At 35.1% G+C, this 18,646-nt stretch overlaps 2 protein-coding genes across 5 annotated transcripts in view; one reads left to right on the top strand and one right to left on the bottom strand.

The window, feature by feature from the left end:
* LOC107638506 (KH domain-containing protein At1g09660/At1g09670) lies at positions 1-4,371 on the bottom strand. 3 transcript variants are annotated; one of them, XM_021120512.1, is made up of 8 exons: positions 4,213-4,371; positions 3,910-4,065; positions 2,936-3,021; positions 2,415-2,554; positions 1,332-1,466; positions 1,127-1,243; positions 684-827; positions 1-601 (listed from the first exon to the last, which is right to left on the bottom strand). In XM_021120512.1, the coding sequence occupies exons 2-8, from the start codon at positions 4,014-4,016 to the stop codon at positions 443-445; spliced, it is 888 nt and encodes a 295-aa protein (XP_020976171.1). In that variant the 5' UTR covers positions 4,017-4,065; positions 4,213-4,371; the 3' UTR covers positions 1-442. The 3 variants fall into 3 exon arrangements, with proteins under 3 accessions (XP_020976171.1, XP_020976169.1, XP_020976170.1); XM_021120510.1 differs by having other exon boundaries at positions 1,127-1,246; positions 3,910-4,063; positions 4,213-4,360; XM_021120511.1 differs by having other exon boundaries at positions 1,127-1,246; positions 3,910-4,059; positions 4,213-4,347.
* LOC107638503 (regulator of nonsense transcripts UPF3) overlaps positions 15,827-18,646 on the top strand; it is a 5,366-nt gene continuing 2,546 nt past the window's right edge. The window contains exons 1-6 of one of the 2 annotated variants that reach the window (XM_016341812.2): positions 15,827-16,287; positions 16,906-17,012; positions 17,363-17,458; positions 17,576-17,674; positions 17,809-17,885; positions 17,984-18,097. In XM_016341812.2, the coding sequence (XP_016197298.1) occupies positions 16,148-16,287; positions 16,906-17,012; positions 17,363-17,458; positions 17,576-17,674; positions 17,809-17,885; positions 17,984-18,097 (633 nt within the window). In that variant the 5' untranslated portion in view covers positions 15,827-16,147. The remainder of the gene's footprint in view (positions 16,288-16,905; positions 17,013-17,362; positions 17,459-17,575; positions 17,675-17,808; positions 17,886-17,983; positions 18,098-18,646) is intronic. The other variant, XM_016341813.2, reaches the window with a different exon arrangement.

Below are 18,646 nucleotides of genomic sequence, written 5' to 3'. Positions count from 1 at the left end.
TGCAATACAATCAAAACACTCCACTTGTTTTATTTAGTTTGAGAGTCAATACTCAATACCATGCATATTTATAAATAGGCATAGTATGTAATCTAATGATCTGACAAATTGAAGGGGGAAAAAAAACAAATAAAGCAGAAGAAAGAGGGGAAGGGGAATCTATGGAATAGCACCTGCAAATTAGTTAATACACAACAGCAAAATGAGGGTCAATGTTCTAGAGGTTAATACACGAAAGAATAGAAGCCAAGGTGAAATGGTCAATTAAATTGAGTGGAAAAACCATCTGTCATCCCAACAAGCTGCTTGAGGAGGCTCAACCCCGAAGGTGTCTCCGGTGAATAACACTGAAAAGGCCATCACAAAAACTCTAAGAGATCAGATGCTAATAATTTAGATTGAGAAAACTGTAGGGTCATGATCCATAGTCATCATGTCGGGGTCATCTTCCTGTCTTGGCTCGCTTCATTCCAGTACTGTTAAAAGGCGACATGCTCGGACTCATGCTTGGACTCATGCTTGGACTTTCCTCCCTCAAAGTACCATTGAGCATGGCTAACTCCCTCAATTGCTGCTTCTTATAGTGATCCAGGGATTCATCCTGGCAGGTTAGCAATGGTTAGCATGAGACACAGAGAGCGAGGCACAATTAAAGTGATCAAATATAAGAAATGTATTTATACCACTGGCTTCAAAAGATTTTCGAGTATCCTCACAGCATGATCCAAGCGATTATCAATTATATCTTCTGGAAACTCTGCCTCCACCAAAACATGCAATGGCTCTTTAAGATGCTCATATCCAGGTTTATCTTTAAGCTTCTCTTCCTATGAAGAAAAGTTGTAAATCAAGAAAAATGGCATACTGTGTGTGATCCTTTTACTTAAATGGTGGTGTTTTAGTTAGCAGGTGAATTTTTTGTGTAATAGATCCATGTGAATTCTCATGAATCTAATCTAACAAATTTTCACCCAACTACAAATGTTCACACCCTTACTATGAAAACTCAAAAGAACAGTGCTAGGAATAGAGTAAATTGGGGGAGGAACGTCAAATGCAACATACCAAGGTGAAACAACTGAGAAAAGAATCAACTCAGAGCAAAACACAGTTATACCAACTTTACCTTGATAGAATCCTTCACAGAGCCACAGCCCCTGATGTAAACCCTACATTCTGTCATGGCTTCTACTCTTTTCAACGAGTTCCCACGAGGCCCCAGAATTCGGCCAACGAAATTATACTGCTGAGATTTTAATCAAGAAACTATTAATTGATATAGAAAAGAAATTGTAAACTGGTAAGCAAAAACTGAAGAACATTTGACTTACATTTGGATATTTGTCTACGGGGACATCAAGTCTGATAACTCTCTTAACTACAGGTGTAGCAGGAACTCCTTGCGCTCCTGGCCAACCCATTGGTGGTGTTTGAAATGATGCCATTCTTTGGAGATTTCCATTGTCCTGCACTTGCAACAAATTCACATTGTTGAGCACTCCCAATTTTATAAGTAAAATTGTGATAACAGCCCAATCTGACTTGCTACCAAGTTCCCTCACAATTCCAAAAAAATTGTCATCACACTGTTAATTGCCCATTTACAAGAAATTTAGCATTTCAGTTAATAAGCCAAAGAATCTGAGATTTTTGCACTCTTTGCTTAATGTTTGACTGCAAGTAGAGGTCATGCAGAAAGCTAACTGCTGAGATTCTGCACAAATTTGACATCTCATATCCATATTCATCAGTTTAGTTACATGCTTCCTGATTTCCCATCTCTAGCAGACTGCCGGAACTATCCATCCAATCATGTAATGAGCATGATAAAATAAAAAATAAAACAAAAACAAAAACTTATTTTAAGCTTCAGTGCATAAGGGATATATGAATATGTGATATGATTCCATCATGTGGTAACCAAAAAGACATGAAAATGGAGCCAAAATCTAGCGAAACAGCTACAGTGAGTTTGTTCTAACTGTTACCTAGCTGATTGAAAGTATATGGGCTGGTCCTAGGCAGATTAAGAGAAATGAAAAACATACGCTTCTGATTTCTAATACAGATTAAATGTGGAATAACCAAGAAATTTAAAATAATGCCCATCAAAGTACCGACTTCCCAGTTCTTTGATATGTCATGCACCAAATTGGCACGATCTTGAAGCTTTCAATGATGAAATGCACACAAACAAGTTGCACTAGTGCATTCGAATGCATGAAACACGTTTCTCAAAAATAAGCTTCGAAGTTGAATTCCAGCTTTATATATTAAGTAAGCTCATTTAAAAAGCACAGGTACAGTAAAATATCAATTAAAAATACATAAAGGAGATGCGCATTATAGCAGTGAAATAATAAGATTCGAGAATTATTTGATTGACATTACTAGCATCAATGACTTAGCAGTACCTCTATTGGTATGGTAGGCCATCCCTCCAGATCCGTAGGCCTACTAATTGGATGATGACTTAAGGATCTAAATGGACTATCTGGCTCAAGTCTTTCATGATCCATGAAACCTTGATTGAAGCCTGATATCCGTCTGATTTCTGTAATGCCACAGTACATATTGAGATAAACGAGAAAAACTTACAACAGCAAAAGTGGTATAAGCAGGGCTCTTTTAAGGAAGCCACCAAGTCTAGCAAGTGAATAGTATGCACAAATAAATGACACTAAAGAGTGATAGTTTACATGGAAACGCCAAATAGACATGAAACTAACAATCCTAGCAAACGATTTGATTGCTTCTATCATTCATGGTTGGTTACTTATCTATCTTTCCCTTTACTATTGTTAAGATATTATTCATTGTTATAGAAGTAACTATTTGGGATCAAGGAGTCATGACAATATCATATTGTGAAGATATCTATAAATTAGAAACCAAAGAAACTACTGCTATAGGAATGGTTAGGTGATTTTTAAACCTTGAGTCAAGAGCCTTGTACATTGTGGCAGAACTTGCACAAATGGTCCCAACTTTTGCCTCTCTGCCAGTAATTCAGACAAATATCTGCAATTTCTCAGCAATTAATTATGCATCCATACGGCCGCACAATGCAGAAGTAGATTATACTTGAGAATTACAAATTACGACCATTCCGACCAATATTATCAATACAATTTAATTAAAGAGCAATGCTAGGGGGCCAGCAATTTTTGTGATTAGTAGCCATCAAATAACTATCAATGATGATTTAATGGTGTGAGATTGGTGTGAGATTTCATCCAATGGCTCATCTTTCTCTGCTGGTTACTTGCTGGCCAAAATTCAATAAAATTGCTGGCCCCTAGACTTTTCCTTAATTAAATATTGGATCTCATTGATTCACAAACTGACATTGAGCGTATTTGTTTATGCAACCCCATTAAGTTAGTAACCTACTTGTTTTTCTTCTCCTTGAATTTTTGCAGCCTGTTTGGGTAAGTTTTCCAAACACACCATTCATAAACAAGTAATAGTCACTTTTAGACTTGCAGAAGCAAGAATAATCGCTCCTACACCCCAAAGATCAAACGGAACAGGTAAAACGGGCAAAAAAGATGTGCCAAGGAAGTATATGGAAGCAAGAACCAACAAGAAAACCAAGAAGGAATAGTGACTCCAATCCAAGACTCAGTCTAGGCTCATGCTTTATATTAGTGAATCCCCAACAACAGGAGCTGATGAATAGTTAGTAGAAGATTAAGCCATGGCAATTACCGTCAAGTCACTCAAGTGAAGCAAATTTATGTTCTACTCTATCCGTGATGCGAATTGCAACATTAACAGTGAAGGCACACAGAGCAGAGTGTAATTAATGAAGCCTTGTTTGAATTGCAGATTTTAAAATAAGATTAATGTGGTGGATGTAGATTGGAGTGGGGAAAGGAAAGAAAGAAGATGAAGATGGAAGCTTACCTCTCTCGATCTGAAGGAATGGAAGAAGATGATGACCTAATTGGAGACGGAGGAACTGCTGGAGGAGGGTACTGAAAATAACTCCCAGATGGGATCCTCTCTGCCATCTACTCTCACTCTCTCTCTTTCTTTCTTTCTTTCTTTCTTTCTCTCTCTCTGCACCTCAAAGTCAATCCACACAACTCAGTTAGTTGGTTTGTTAGTTAGTTATATAACAAACCATAGGGGAAACTGGACACGAATTCCGCGTGACGAAATTAAAAAGAAATAAAGAAAAGGAGAAGGGACGAGGTTGACGGTTACCGTTGGCAAAGCCCTTAGGAGGAGGAGGAGGAGGAGAAGCGGCAGCGGCAAGAGAGAAGAGAGTTAGAGGAGAAGGTAGGGATGGGGGTGGTGGGCCTTTTATATTTCATTTCACTGCATCACTTACCAACTCACTTCTCAACTCATTCACTCTTCACTCTCTAAATCTTTTACCGCATTCCCAATCTTCTCTATTTGCCTTCCGCTGTTTTCATCTGTTCCCCACTCATCATAACATGTGTCACGTGTGTGTGCGCCATTTATTTTTCATCCCTCAAAGTAAATAAAATCAAAACTAAATAATTAAATATCCTTTTCGGTCTTTTGCTATATGTTCAAAAATTAAAGTATTTTTTATAATTTCAAATAATTAATTTAATAAAATTTTTAATTATTTAAATAATTAGATTAAGTATTTAAATAGTTAGAGATTGAATATAAATTTTAGAAATATAAAGGATTGTTTTGTTCTTTAAATAAATAATTAGAGACTGAAAATAATAATAAAATTAAAATTTATTAAAAAACTTAATATAATAAATATTAATATTTTTATGTTAATAACCAATAAAATAAAATATTTCTTTTTAATTTTGTAAAATTATAGTAAAGTATCGTTTTTGTCCCCAACGTTTGGGGTAAATCCTATTTGTGTCCCTAACGTTTAAATCGTCCTATTTGTATCCCTAACGTTTATAAAAGTAATTCAATGTTATCCTGTCGTCAATTATACATCATGAGCACTTTAGTTTGAGTTTTAAAAATCTCTTCTTGAAGTTATAATACAAATGTCTGAGATAGAATCAATGATCTATTCTGAAAAATAGCTCATCAAATGTTGAAACTAATTCCTATAACATTTACATAATTCACTTTCCTAAGGACATAATTGAATCTAAACACAAATAGTGGGTATAATATTAAAATTGAACACATCCAAGTGAGACCTAATTGAGAATGAATACATCCAAGTGAGAATAATTGAAAAATATAATCTGATTTGTTAGTGTAATTGATAGTAGGATAACATTGAATCACTTTTATAAACGTTAAGGATACAAATAGGACGATTTAAACGTTAGGGACACAAATAGGACTTACCCCAAACGTTGGGGACAAAAACGATACTTTACTCTAGTATTTAAAAGGCATAAGTATTGTTTTGCTCCCTAAGATTTAAGGTCAAAATTAAAATCGTCTCTAATTTTATTTTAGATTTAAAATCATCTCTAACGTTTTATCTGGTATTAAAATTGTCTTTTTAAATATTTCTTTTAAATGACAAAAATACTCATTTTCTCACCATTTCACTCTTGTTCTTCTTCTTCTACGGACAAAACTCAAAACTTCAAATCTTTAAATACAATTAACAAAATCCAATTACAAGAATTAAAAATATCTAAATTCATCTCCAATTACAAAAACAAAAAATATATAAATTTAATTACCAAGAACAATAACAAAAATTAGAGAAAAACAAAAAATCCAAAAAAAAAACAACAGCAATCCATAAATAAGGAAAAAAAAATTAAACCAACAATAAAAATTAGGGAATTAGGGATTGTGATGAATAACATCAAATTTTTTAAATCTAACAACAATAATAGATTCAGTTTTTTTTTTCAAAACAAAAAGAATGAAACTATATCTTATAAAAAGCATGAAGGTCGCCGCTGCTGTTCTTGGAGGTCGCCATCGGGGTGGAGGTCGCCGTTGGCTGCTGCTGTTCTTGGAGATTGCCGCGCCGTCGAGGTGGAGGTCGCCGTTGGCTGCTGTTGCGCTTGGAGGTCGCCGTCGAGGTGAAGAAGAAACGGTTGTGTGTGATGGAGAAGAAAAAGAAGAAGAAAAGAAGAAGCTGTGTGTTGTGACGGTTGTGTGTGAAGAAGGAGCTGTATGTGTGTGTTTTGACGGTGGAGTGAAGAAGATAGGGTTTGGAGTTAGAAAGGGGAGAGTGTAGGTTTAGTGAAATAAGGGTAAAATAGTAAAAAGAACGATTTTAATACTAAATAAAACGTTAGGGACGAATTTAAATCCAAAATAAGGTTAGGGACAATTTTGATATTGACCCTAAATTTTAGAGACAAAAACAGTACTTATGTTAGAATCAGAATTTTCACGTATAACCGTTTTAACAAAATAATAATTTTTAATTACCCAGAGTTGGTTCGAAAATATAGAAATGATATTTTGAAAATAAAAAGGTGAAATTTGATTTCAATGAATTTTTCTAAATTGAAAATGTATCTTTTTCGAAAATTTTTTTATGAAAATGCGTACTGGTGCTTAAGCTGGCAGTACCGACTCTAGTCTATTCGATACCGCGTATTTTAGAAAATGATATTTTAAAAATTGAATTTATTGTTTTGAAAAGACAAAAATAATTTAGAATAGAAAATCGGGTACTAATCTTAAAAGTTTTAACCCAAAGTGGGCCAAACGGACCTAAAACGCTAACGAATTGGACCGGACCCAAGGCCTAAGGTATATATGCTTATTAAATGAGCATTTCAGCTCATTTTCACCCCAAAATAAGAAAAAAGGTGCTTGTAAGGGAAGAGAGAAGAAGATGGGTTTTATTATTCACCTACTCTTTCAAAGCTCCATAACTTTTGATCCAGAGTTCCGATTGACAAGCTATTTGTGGCCACACGAAGCTCTCGTTGAGCCTGTCATTTCTAACTAAGTTTTGTTGGTAAGATTTTGAAACTCAATCTCCAATTTCTTACCCTAGCTTTTGTGCATTTTTTGTTATGATTTTTTAGTAGATTTTGTGATTTTGTTTGTTTAGGGGTAATCTAACATTAGAATATTGTTGCATTTTGCCCCTAATCTCGTTGGCTAAGGTAAGGTCTCATTAAACTCTTGTGTTTAGTTATTTTGTGAACCTTAAGTTTGATGTTGATATGTTTTATGATGTTAGATTGAGTTTTGGTATTTGTTGGAGTTGGTTTGAGGCTTTGGATCGAGTTTAGTGGCTTCGTTTTGGTGTGTGGTGCATTTTGGGAATCAACCAAGGTATGATTTCGGTTTTCTTTATGTAATATGTAATATTTCTTGACACTTAGACTAGTAGACCTTAGGATAGGATTGAATTGATGTTAATTGTTGGTTGTTATTGATTATTATGGTTGATGATGATTGTTGAAAATTGTTGGTGTCGGTGAGTATTGATGGTAATTGGTTATAATGAGGAATCATGAGGATTATGAAAATTTATGGTAATAAGTAAATGTATAATATTTGTGATGGTTTGGAATGATGGGTATGTAATTTATTGATGTTGGATGGATGGTTGATGATAATGGAGGTTTGTGAGTAGGAATTGTGGGAGAAATAGAGGATTTGAAACTAAATGCTTTAAGTATGGTGTGGTTGAATAATGATAGAAGTGTCATTGGTAATGTGTAGGAATGAGTAAGATTGAATTTTGGTATGGTTTAAATGAATGAGACTTGTGAATTTGAAAGATTCGAAGTTTGGTGTCTTTTTGGATTTTGAATCTTGTGGTTGGTGTTGAAATTGAATGGTGGTGGAGGAAATTTGATGTGAACTTAGGTTGAATTTAGAGTTGGATAAAGTGAGTATTAGATGGTTTAGATGATTGAATGATTGATATGGTTGAGAAATGTTTGGTATATATTTTTGAGTGAATTTGGTATTGTTGGGTTGTGAATAATTGATTTTGGAATTGAGAGATTTGGTGAAATTGAGTCTTTAAGGTTTTTGGTAAAAATGGGTTTTAGGCCAATTTTGGCGGATCATATGTTGAACTACAATTTTTCAAATTGATTGAATTTTATATCAAATTAGAGATAATTCAAAGAGCTTTAAAACGGTATAGATTTTATAGAAATCGGAATTTTGTAGAAAAAGATATGATCATTGGAAGTTTGTGTTAAAAAACTGATTTCTTTGATGTTGCAGAAATTGTAAGTTCTGATTTGTGTGAGCATGCACACTGCTGTGCGCATGCTCTGAATAGGGGCCACATTTTTATTTGTGCATACGCACACCCTATGATTTTCAGAAAATGTATATACGTACAATTCTGGTGCGCATACACACACAGGGATATGCCTACTATTGAGAGTGCTCGCACACTCTGGTGCGCACACCCATTCTGTGAAATTTGCACGTTGTGTGTACGCACAACATCATGCGTATACACAAGCTCGGAAAACTCTTCAGGGCGTGCGTATGCACAATCCTATGCATACACATACTACCCTGTTTTTCAATAAAAACCTTTTTTTAACCGTTTTACCTTCCCGACAAGTTTACAAATTTGCGTAATACTTGTTTAAAACCTTTTTGCCAGTTTTAGGGTCTTGGATCAAGGGAAAAACAATAAAGGAATAAAAAGGGTATTTTAGTTATGAGTTTAGAGCCGGTGACATAGGTTTGGAAGGTCCATGTAAATCCTAGCATAAATTGGTGAAGACTGAGTTGTGAAGTATATGGTTGAAGAGATTTTTGAGAAATGGGAATGCTTATGATGAATTTGAGAAATTGAAAACCGGTGATGGTTATGATTATTTGAGAACTTGGAAAGAAATGATGAAATTATTGGATTATATGGGAGTGTGTAGAGCCTATATCTTCGGCGTGGCAGTTTTTCTGCTGCATGAGTGTGCGGAGCTTATATCCTCGGCGTGGCAATTTTTCTACTGCATAAGTGTGCAGAGCCTATATTTCTGGCGTGGCCATTTTTCTGCTACAAGAGTGTGCCTAACACTATATATTTGGAATAATTTATGATGAGCCAGTTATTATTGTTTCCTTATTTGTCGCATGTGTGTGCAGAGCCTATATCTCTGGCGTAGCAGACTTCCTGTTGTATGAGTGTGCGGAGCCTATATCTCCGGCATGGCAGATTTCTCTGCTGTATGAGTGTGCAGAGCCTATATCTCTGGGTGTGGTAGGAGGGTTACATCCGGGAGGATGTGTCGGATTGGCATTTATGGACTGACAAGTGATATCACAAGCCAATAAGAAAGGCATTCATCATATGCATCTTCTACCTGTTTGTGTGCTTTGCTTAATTTCTGTTATGCCTAAATGAATCACATGTTTACTTGATAATTGTTCTATTTGCTGTACATGTACTTTACTTGTACTTTACTTGTCTGTATTACCTGTGTTTTCTGCTAGGATTAAGGAGGTTCGGTAGGCGGTGGTGATGAGATCGCACGAAGGTTAGATTGGTGAAGGCTGTGGGATACAACGGTGTGATTAGTATTAGTTAGAAACCCCCTAAGTTTAGATAACACTATTATGGTTTATGTTTCAGTTGTTTATTTTTGTTAAGTTTGAATATCTGTATCGGTGTGAAATTCTAGGATTGCCTTTGGCGTCCCGGAACCTTACATCTTATATATGGGGCATTGTTACCATACTGACAACCTCTAGTTCTCATACCATATGTTGTTGTTTTTCAGATGCAGGTCGCAACCCACCACAGTGAGTTTGCAGATATGGTGACAGAGCGGAGGATGATCTTTCTCATGTTTTATTCTACTTTGCTCATGGTGAGTTTGCAGATATGGTGACAGAGCGGAGGATGATCTTTCTCATGTTTTATTTTATTTTGCTTGTGCTGTAGTTTTTCTCTCATCTTTTGTATATTTTACTCTGTTGCCTTAGAGTCTTTATTCCTGAAAACTTTGAGAGATAGGTTGTTGTTGTTTTAAACTTCAAAACTCTTTTGTATTTCAGTTTGATTAGCCGACCTAAATTCCATAGGCTGTGACTAGTCCTCTTTTTAGTATTTCAACTTATATATGTATATATCTTGTTACTTAAATTATTACCTTGTGTATCCTGGAGCTATCTACAAGGTTTTATATATATTATTATGTCTTGTTCTATTCGTACCTATACATTTAGTTACCGTGTGTGAACACTTTGCGTTTCGTAATTTTACTTTATGCAATTTGAGCTTTTATTCTTTCATCGGATTGGACCGGAGGTGAACACCCTGTCGAGACACAAGCCAATGACTTAGACCTCAATACGAGAATTTCACTTCTCAAGCCAAACTCATAATATGGGAAAGTTTTTACATGTACCAAATAATGGATCTAAGTTTATGAAATTATATCAAAATTAATTTTAAATTGAGAGAGATTTTGAGGCTTTGAAAACCTTTATTTTTTAGTTGATTTAATCTAATTTCATAAACTAATCATGTTAATAACTAATTACATCTATCATGTGTGTATTATAGTGTTACTTAACGTGTTATATCAACAAATTTTATTGTTATCAGTAATCATAGTGACAAAAAAATTAATGTAACTAACTTAAAATATTTAAAAGATAAATTTAATTAAAAAATATTGAAAACCAATTTAAAAAATAATTTTTTATTTTTTAAGGACAAATTTAACTATTTATTATTTTTTTTATTACAATAAGCATAAATATTCCAACATATTTATTTAGATAAATATGTTTTTAATTCTATCACTGTCATCAAAATGTTAATTATTGAAAATAATTTTTTTAACAATAGTATGAAAATCTTGTATTTTGTAATAAACACAAATATCATAACTTTTATTATTTTATTTGTGCAGAATTATTTTAATTAGTACACATGACATGAAAGTATTGTATTAACGAGTATATATTAATTTTTTTTTTTTGTGATTAATCGGAGCCAAAGTCCAAAAGAAGACTAATTACAAACTAAACGGGGGCATAGAAACCCCTTGTTCATCATTAGCTAAAATGCTAATAACCTGTTTAAGAGGTAGGTCCCAAAAATAAAAGCCTGGATCTAAGTTTAGATTTTTTCGAGCTAGGTAATCAGCACATCTGTTGCTCTCCCTATAAATGTTTACAAACAAAAATTTCCAAGACTTCTTTTTTTTCACTGGTTAATATTTTTGATAAAGGCATTAGGGTGTTTGCTAAGATCTTTTTGACCATTAATCATGGATATAGTAGCTTGGGAGTCACACTGTATAACTAATTTCCTTATTTCCAAAGCCCAAGCCCGCTCTAGTCCTTTCAGAATGCCCCACAACTCAGCCTTGTAAGCTGAGCAACGACCGATGGGAAAGGAGAAGCCGCCAATCCACTTCCCATCGTTGCCCCTGAAGAGTCCTCCGCAACTAACCTTCATCGTCGTGCCCTCTATAGCGCCGTCTGTGTTCAGCGTGATCCAATTTGATGGTGCCCGATTCCATCTCACACGAATGGTTTCCTTCCGAGTTACCAAAGGTGAGATTTTCTTTCTGTCAAAAGATTCACGGATTTCTCACACCCTTTTTAAAATCTCCCTGCTTGCATTGGGAGGTCTTTGATAGTTGTTCTCATGAAGTTCTCTGTTTCGCCAATTCCACATGTTCCAGCATGTGATGTTGAAAGTGTCCTTCCATTCTGTATCTGGTGAGGTTCCTAGTTGATTGTTGAGGTTTAGAGTAATCCAATCCTTCAAATTGGTGCCGAAGAAAGCTTGCACAGCAACTGGTTATATCAGGTTCATCTAGGTGCTTGAGACAGTCGGGGAATTTCTGAAAGCATGTAAAGTGTCCTCTGGCTGAGTTCTACAACTATGGCATGTGTCATCACCACCAAAGGTGTGTGCTTGTCTGGTTTGTTAGCAATCTGTCGTGTAAAAGTCTCCACATTCATGAGCAATGAGAATGTTATTAGAAATAAGCCTACCCTTCAAAAAAGCACTCTGATTTGAACTCACTATTTTATTCATGAAGTTTTGAAGTCTATGAACCAGAATTTTTGAAAGAATCTTGTAGACAAATGAAGATAGGCTAATAGGTCTAATCTGTGTCGTTTCTCTAGCATCTGGGATCTTAGGGACCAAGCATATTTGAGTATGATTGAAGCCTTTAAGCATCCGTCCACCACCAAAGAAGCTACCCACTACTTTGAACACATCTCCACCGATAATATACTAGTAGAATTGGAAAAATTTTGCTATGAAACCATCATCTACAGGGACACTTTGAGCACAAACAGAGAAGGTAGCTCTCTTTGTTTCCTCAATAGTAACTGGCCTTACCAATCTTCGGTTCATGGAAGTTGTAACCGAAGGGGTGAACTCATCAAACAGGTAACTTGGTTATTCTGGATTTGGAGATGAAAAAATGTCTTTAAAATAGAATTCAGCTAAATTGGCTTTGCTCTCGAGGTCCGAAGCCATCTCACCATTAGTGGTGGTCAATTCCCATATTTTGTTTTTTCGGTTCTTGACTTGACACTTTTAGTGAAAAATACCTTGTATTTTTATCTCCTTCTTTTAACCATTTGCACATGAACTTCTCCTTCCAGTAACTCTCCTCCTTGTTAAGTTCATCCTCCAATTTTTTTTCTAGTTTACTCAACTCTATACCCCCATGAATGCCTTCATCCCGAAGGTGGTCTAGTTTAGCCGAAATTTCAACAATTTCTTTTCTTGAATTGTTTCTACCTTACTGCTGCCATAGGACTAATCGATGGCGACATATCTTCAGTTTTTGAGCTAAAGAAAACATAAGAGAGTCGTGAATTTCTGTTTTCTAGGCTTCAGTAATAATCTGCCGAACCTCCTCCACTTTGCACCAACGAGCTTGGAATTTGAATCTTCTCTTCGTGATCCAGGTTGGTGGATCAGATTTCAGCAATAATGGAGCGTGGTTAGAACCATTTGCAGTCAACCTTCTTACCACTGCCGAAGTATAAGCACTTCTCCACACTTGACCTGTCAAGAAACGGTCAATTCTCTCCCTTATTTGATGCTTTCCACGCCTCCTATTGGTCTAGGTAAACGGCTGACCCATCATCCCAAGATCCATCAATTTGTTATCATTAATGAAATCATTGAAGTTATCCATGGAAACCGACGTGCAAAGATTTCCCCCTTCCTTCTCATTTTGATTACGTGTCGCCTTGAAATCACCCATAATAATAAGGTTATCCTCAAATTGTGAAAGTTGGCTAGATAGCTCCTCATATTGTCGAACACAGATTTGTTTGTTAGTGCTGAGATACACCCTTGACCAGCCTCCAAACCAGATTTTTACCCTCGTCCTTTACTATAGCAACAATAGAGTAAGAAGTTGTTGAAAGTATTCTCACCTCCATATAATCCTTCCATGCTAATGCAATGCCCCTGCTAATCCACTTGGGTCTATGATGGTAAAACTTGAATATTCACAAGATCTTATTTTTCGTTCGACATTTCGAGATTGGTTTTTTGTTTCACAGAAAAAACTAACTCAAAAAAGTGAAATTGGCACATCTCTTTAAAATTGTGAATTGTCAGAGATCTCTCCAAACTCCACAATTTCACATGAGGATTCTCATTGGAACCTGGTTCCAAGGTTAATATATGTTCAAAATAATCAACAACCAAGCTACTAGACAATAATATAAGATTAGGTATGAGTTTTTTTCTCAACTCATTCTCACCCTCTTCATTATTGATTTTTTCTTGTAGGTATTCCCAAGGAACTGATTTGAAACTCGCAATGTATGAACCAAAATTTTCATAACCAAAGTCCTAATTTATCTCATTTATAAAATGTCTCATTTTTCCGGTCAATAATGTAACGATAAAAAAATTATATATTAACTTAAGAATATTTATCTATTTTGGTCTCAACAAAATTTCAAACTAAACATTTTAATTTCTAATTAAAATTAATTATTCGATTAGTCTTTAACAATTATTTCTATTAGTCACTTAAATTTTTTGCTCCGTTAATTTTAATAGAAGACAAAATAGTCCATGACAACTCTAACAAGAAACAAAATAGTCCCTGACCCTCTTGTTTGAAAACGATAATATTCTCCCCCAATTTTCATCATATCTTACATAATCCTAATAATCTAACACTACAACTTTAAGTTACACAATGTACACTCTACAACTTCAATATTCACAAGAAAAAAAATCCTCAACTTGTTCTCAACCAATTCATACTCAGGAAACTAGTGACTATATCTCTCAAATACTTGTCATCTTTGATAGATCCCATGAATCTAGACAGTAAGTTTGATTTATTAAGACCCGTCATCGTTGTCACCATCTCCCTCTTCCTCTTCCTCTTCTCCATCATCTCTATAGCCATATTGTCCACCACTCCGATCATTTTCTTCAGCTTCTTCTCCGAATCAACGTTTAGTAATCGTTTCAATTTCCATATAAACAACGACGGCGATATTATTGGTTGTACTGATAGCTTGGATGCGAGGTTAAAGTTGTCTACCAATTTGGACTCTAGGATAGAAGGAACGAAGCATTGGAGTCCATTCCAAATAAGAATTTGCATGTGATATCGAGGGAGAATCTTATCATAATGTCCTAATGTCCAACAATCTATATTGCTTGCTAGAAAGTGGAGAAAGGCGTGCCCTTGAAATAGTTATGGAACTTGGTCTTGAGGATGTGGTTGACGTTGTCGGGATTGGAGGTGATACTGTTATCGAGAAAGTGGAAGTGAATGCTTCTGGTGGGTGAAGTGCAGAGGAAGTAGGTGTACCAGTCACAGAGATTTAGGAAGTATGTGGTTCATGACATGTTTAGGTAGGTACGACACATGTGGCAGTTATACCATGGCTTGATCTTGGAACTGAAAAGGAGAAAGGAGAAGATAGAAAAGAATGTTGTGAAGGTGAAGAAGGAGAGTATGAATGTTAGAATTATGCAAGATAGTAAGATACGATGAAAATTGGGAGAGAACAGTATTGTTTTCAAACAAAAGGGGGCATGGACCATTTTGTATCTCGTTAGAGCTGTCAGGGATCATTTTATCTTCCGTTAGAATTGACGGAATAAAATACCCAAATGACTGACGAAATTAATTATTAAGAATCAATCGAATACCTAATTTTAGTTGAGATCAAACAGAAATGTCTGGTCTAAAATTTGTTAAAAATCAAAATGGGTAAATCCTCTTAAGTTAATGTATCACACAACTAGAAATGACACTAAAAAACAAAATTAAGGACAAATTATATATCATACATTTTTTTTTTTTTAACCAAAGATATGAGACTCGAACCCGCAACCTCTTAATTGAGTATGGGGAGACAATGCCACTTAAGCTATTACTCCTTGGCAATTATATATCATACATTAATTTATAAGAAGAGCTAAGTTTAATATTTATACCAATTTGTTAGTGTCATATCATATGAATTGATGAAAAAGTGGATTATTCTACATTACTTATCCTTTTCAATATTTTTTTAATATGTTTTCTTAAAATGTTTTGTGGTAGTTTAAATTTTCATTAGAGATGCATGTATATCAAGTTATCAACATGAATAAAAACGTATTGCATATAATCCATAATATCGTCTAATTTTATAATATTTACCCTAAAACCGATATATGAAACGAGGGAAGGTATTAGGGTTGACCAGTAACGAACAAAATATTAATATTTTTTTATTAAAATAAAAATAAAATATATTAATTTAATATTTTTAAATATAATATTTATTTATAACTCATATGTGAAATACGATTTTGTATCTTTATATTTTTGTTTCATTATTCCATACTTGTAAACAAAGTAACAAACAGTAGGTGGCGTTACGTGTAAATTAAATTCTATTTATATTTATACTGATACTGATATATATAAGAGTGGCCTCGTACATTCGTAGATTACACGTTTTATAAGAAAAGAGAAGGGAACGGCAAAACGCAACGTCGCAACGGTATATGCTTTCCGCTCGCTAAGTCCTTTTGACATAACACACACTCTCACTAGCTTCGGTTAGGGCAGATGGCAATTTGGGGCTTTTTCTGCGCAATTAGGGCACACAATTTTCTGTGATTGATCCTCGCAAGCGGAAGAAGATGTAATACCAAAGAGATTCTCGTTCTTCATCCTTCATCTTTGACCGTTTCCGCGAGTGTCGTAACTGCAGGACTCGAAGCCGTTTTTCTGTTAGGGTTTTTCGTCGTTGTCGTCGCATGAAGGGTGCGTTGGATCGGACGAAGGTGGTGCTGCGGCACTTGCCTCCTACGATTTCTGAGGCCGCACTTTTGGACCAAATTGACGGCACCTTCGCTGGCCGCTACAATTGGGTCTCCTTTCGTCCCGGAAAAATCAGGTTTGCGATTCTGCATTTCCGCTCCTTCAGCTTATAATGTTTAGTTTCTTTTTTCTTCATTGTTTCTTTGCTTTAATATTCCTTTGTTAATGTTTATTTAGATATTATTTTGTTCCATTATTGAATCTTGTTTTATGCAAAGAAATGCCAGATTGATATCAAAATCCTTGAAGGGATAGTTTAATGTCCAGCATATCTTTTCTTTTAGTGTCTTTTTGTGCTTATGCATCGACTGCAGACGTCTCTGTTGTAGCAGTATGTATATGAAGGAAGAGTGGCTTTGAAATCATCCTTGTTACTTCTCTTTTGTTCTACATTCTTACACTAAAGTTATGGTTGCGTGTATATCTTATTACCGGAGCCAAGTAACCCTGGTTGAGGTTTGCCCTGTTATTGGGAGAATAACTTTAAAATATATTTGAATTGTTCACCATCTTGTTGCTTGTTTCATTGGTAGCACTCCTTTTTCTTGAATTCCTTTATTTGAAGTTTTTTTTTTTCTCGTTAAGGCTGACCGTCTATGATGCGATTTGTTATATGAATGGATGTGCGTTTACAATGCGTAGCATATATGTTAAGCCTTTTCTTTTTTTAAAAATCTTTTACATCGATTTTCAGCCAGAAGCATATGTCCTATTCCAGAGCTTACGTTGACTTCAAAAAGCCAGAGGACGTTATAGAGTTTGCTGAGTTCTTTAACGGCCACATCTTTGTAAATGAAAAGGGTAACTATTGACATCCTCTGCAATTATTCATTAGTCATGTGTATGATCTTGCAAAAGTAAAAGGGTTGTATCATTGTCATCATTATTGTAGTTGGATTTTGGTCAGTGCATTTTTACTAGCTTCTATAGATATGTCTCCAGTACCAAAGCTGGCTCTCCACATATTTTAAGCAATGAGTGGAATATCTGACTTGGGACAGGGTTTACGTTGCATATACTCAATATCTTTTAAGGAATATGTGTAGAAAGCTTTCGATTATCATCAATTTTGTATTCAAAGTAACTTAATCCACATACACACTGCATCCTGACTCTGGATCTCTCTCTCTGTGGCTGTATTTCCTTCCCAGGAGCACAGTTCAAAGTCATGGTTGAATATGCTCCTTCACAACGTGTTCCTAGACAGTGGTCTAAAAAGGATGGCCGCGATGGGTCCATATACAAAGGTACCACTTAGACAGAGACTTGACGTATCTTTCAGGGTATATGTTAGTCAAATGGACTTATATGTATTGAATCTTTTCCTTTTGATAAATATTAGTATTTGCATGGTTAACATCTAGATTCTGAGTATCTGGAGTTTCTTGAACTTCTTGCCAAGCCTGTTGAGAATCTTCCCAGTGCTGAGATACAGTTGGAGAAAAGGGAAGCAGAACGATCAGGTTAGGCAATTAATATGGAAAATATGCAATAAATTTTAGGTTTGAAAGTTAAGCAATATAATATCGTTCATTGACAGAATTGGTAGGTCTGAGATATCTTTAATTTTATTTATTTGATTCATGTTCCTAAGCAGGTGCTGCAAAAGATAATCCTGTAATTACACCATTGATGGACTTTGTGCGTCAGAAAAGAGCTGCCAAGGGACCTCGGGTATTCTTGCATCTGATTAACTCATGAAGTCCCATTATGTGTGCATTTGTGTATCCATCTGTGCATGTGTTGAGATGTGAGAGTGAATGTTTGTGCAGAGATCACTTTCTAATGGAAAAGTGAGTAGAAGAGCTGGCACATCATCAAATGGGAGTAGTTGTTCTGCCTCGTCAAGACGAGGTTCTGGAAAGAAGAGGATTTCCACCACAATGGTGTGTTGCTTGTATTGTTAATTTGTTCACTAGTTCATTAGAGAGCAATGTGTTTTTCATTTCTAATTCTAAGTAACCACTTATATTTTGCTCTGGGCACTTGGGATGAATAATTTATTTCCATTTACCTGATTGTGTCAGATTGCATAGTTGTCTCCTTGCTAGGGTAAAAAGATCAATTTTTGGTTCTGAGAAGTTAAGTATTAGTACTGGCAATTAGATGCAATATTTTTCTAAACAAGCTGTGATATATTTTTATTTTATTCAACCTCATTCTTTTGTAAAACTGTGGGAGGGAAATAAATACTTTTGATTTTTGTGGTATTGTTTGGCTTATGAAAATAGCAGAAGCATGAAATAATGATATTTTTTCTTATTTAGAGAAATAGGTAGTGAGCAGCTTATATTTTAAGCAGAAGCAGTAGAAGAGAGTGAAATGATCCTTAAATTTCATGCACCATTTTTTTTAAGAAAATATATCATTTATTATCTATTAATTTAAAGGATAATAATTTCTTTTTTAATAAAAAAGTACTTTTATAATTTCAT

The sequence above is a fragment of the Arachis ipaensis genome, chromosome B04 (assembly GCF_000816755.2).
Source record: "Arachis ipaensis cultivar K30076 chromosome B04, Araip1.1, whole genome shotgun sequence".
Lineage (NCBI taxonomy): Eukaryota > Viridiplantae > Streptophyta > Magnoliopsida > Fabales > Fabaceae > Arachis > Arachis ipaensis.
The sequence above is the reverse complement of the archived record's forward strand: the minus strand, read 5'-3'. Positions and strand labels throughout refer to the sequence as shown.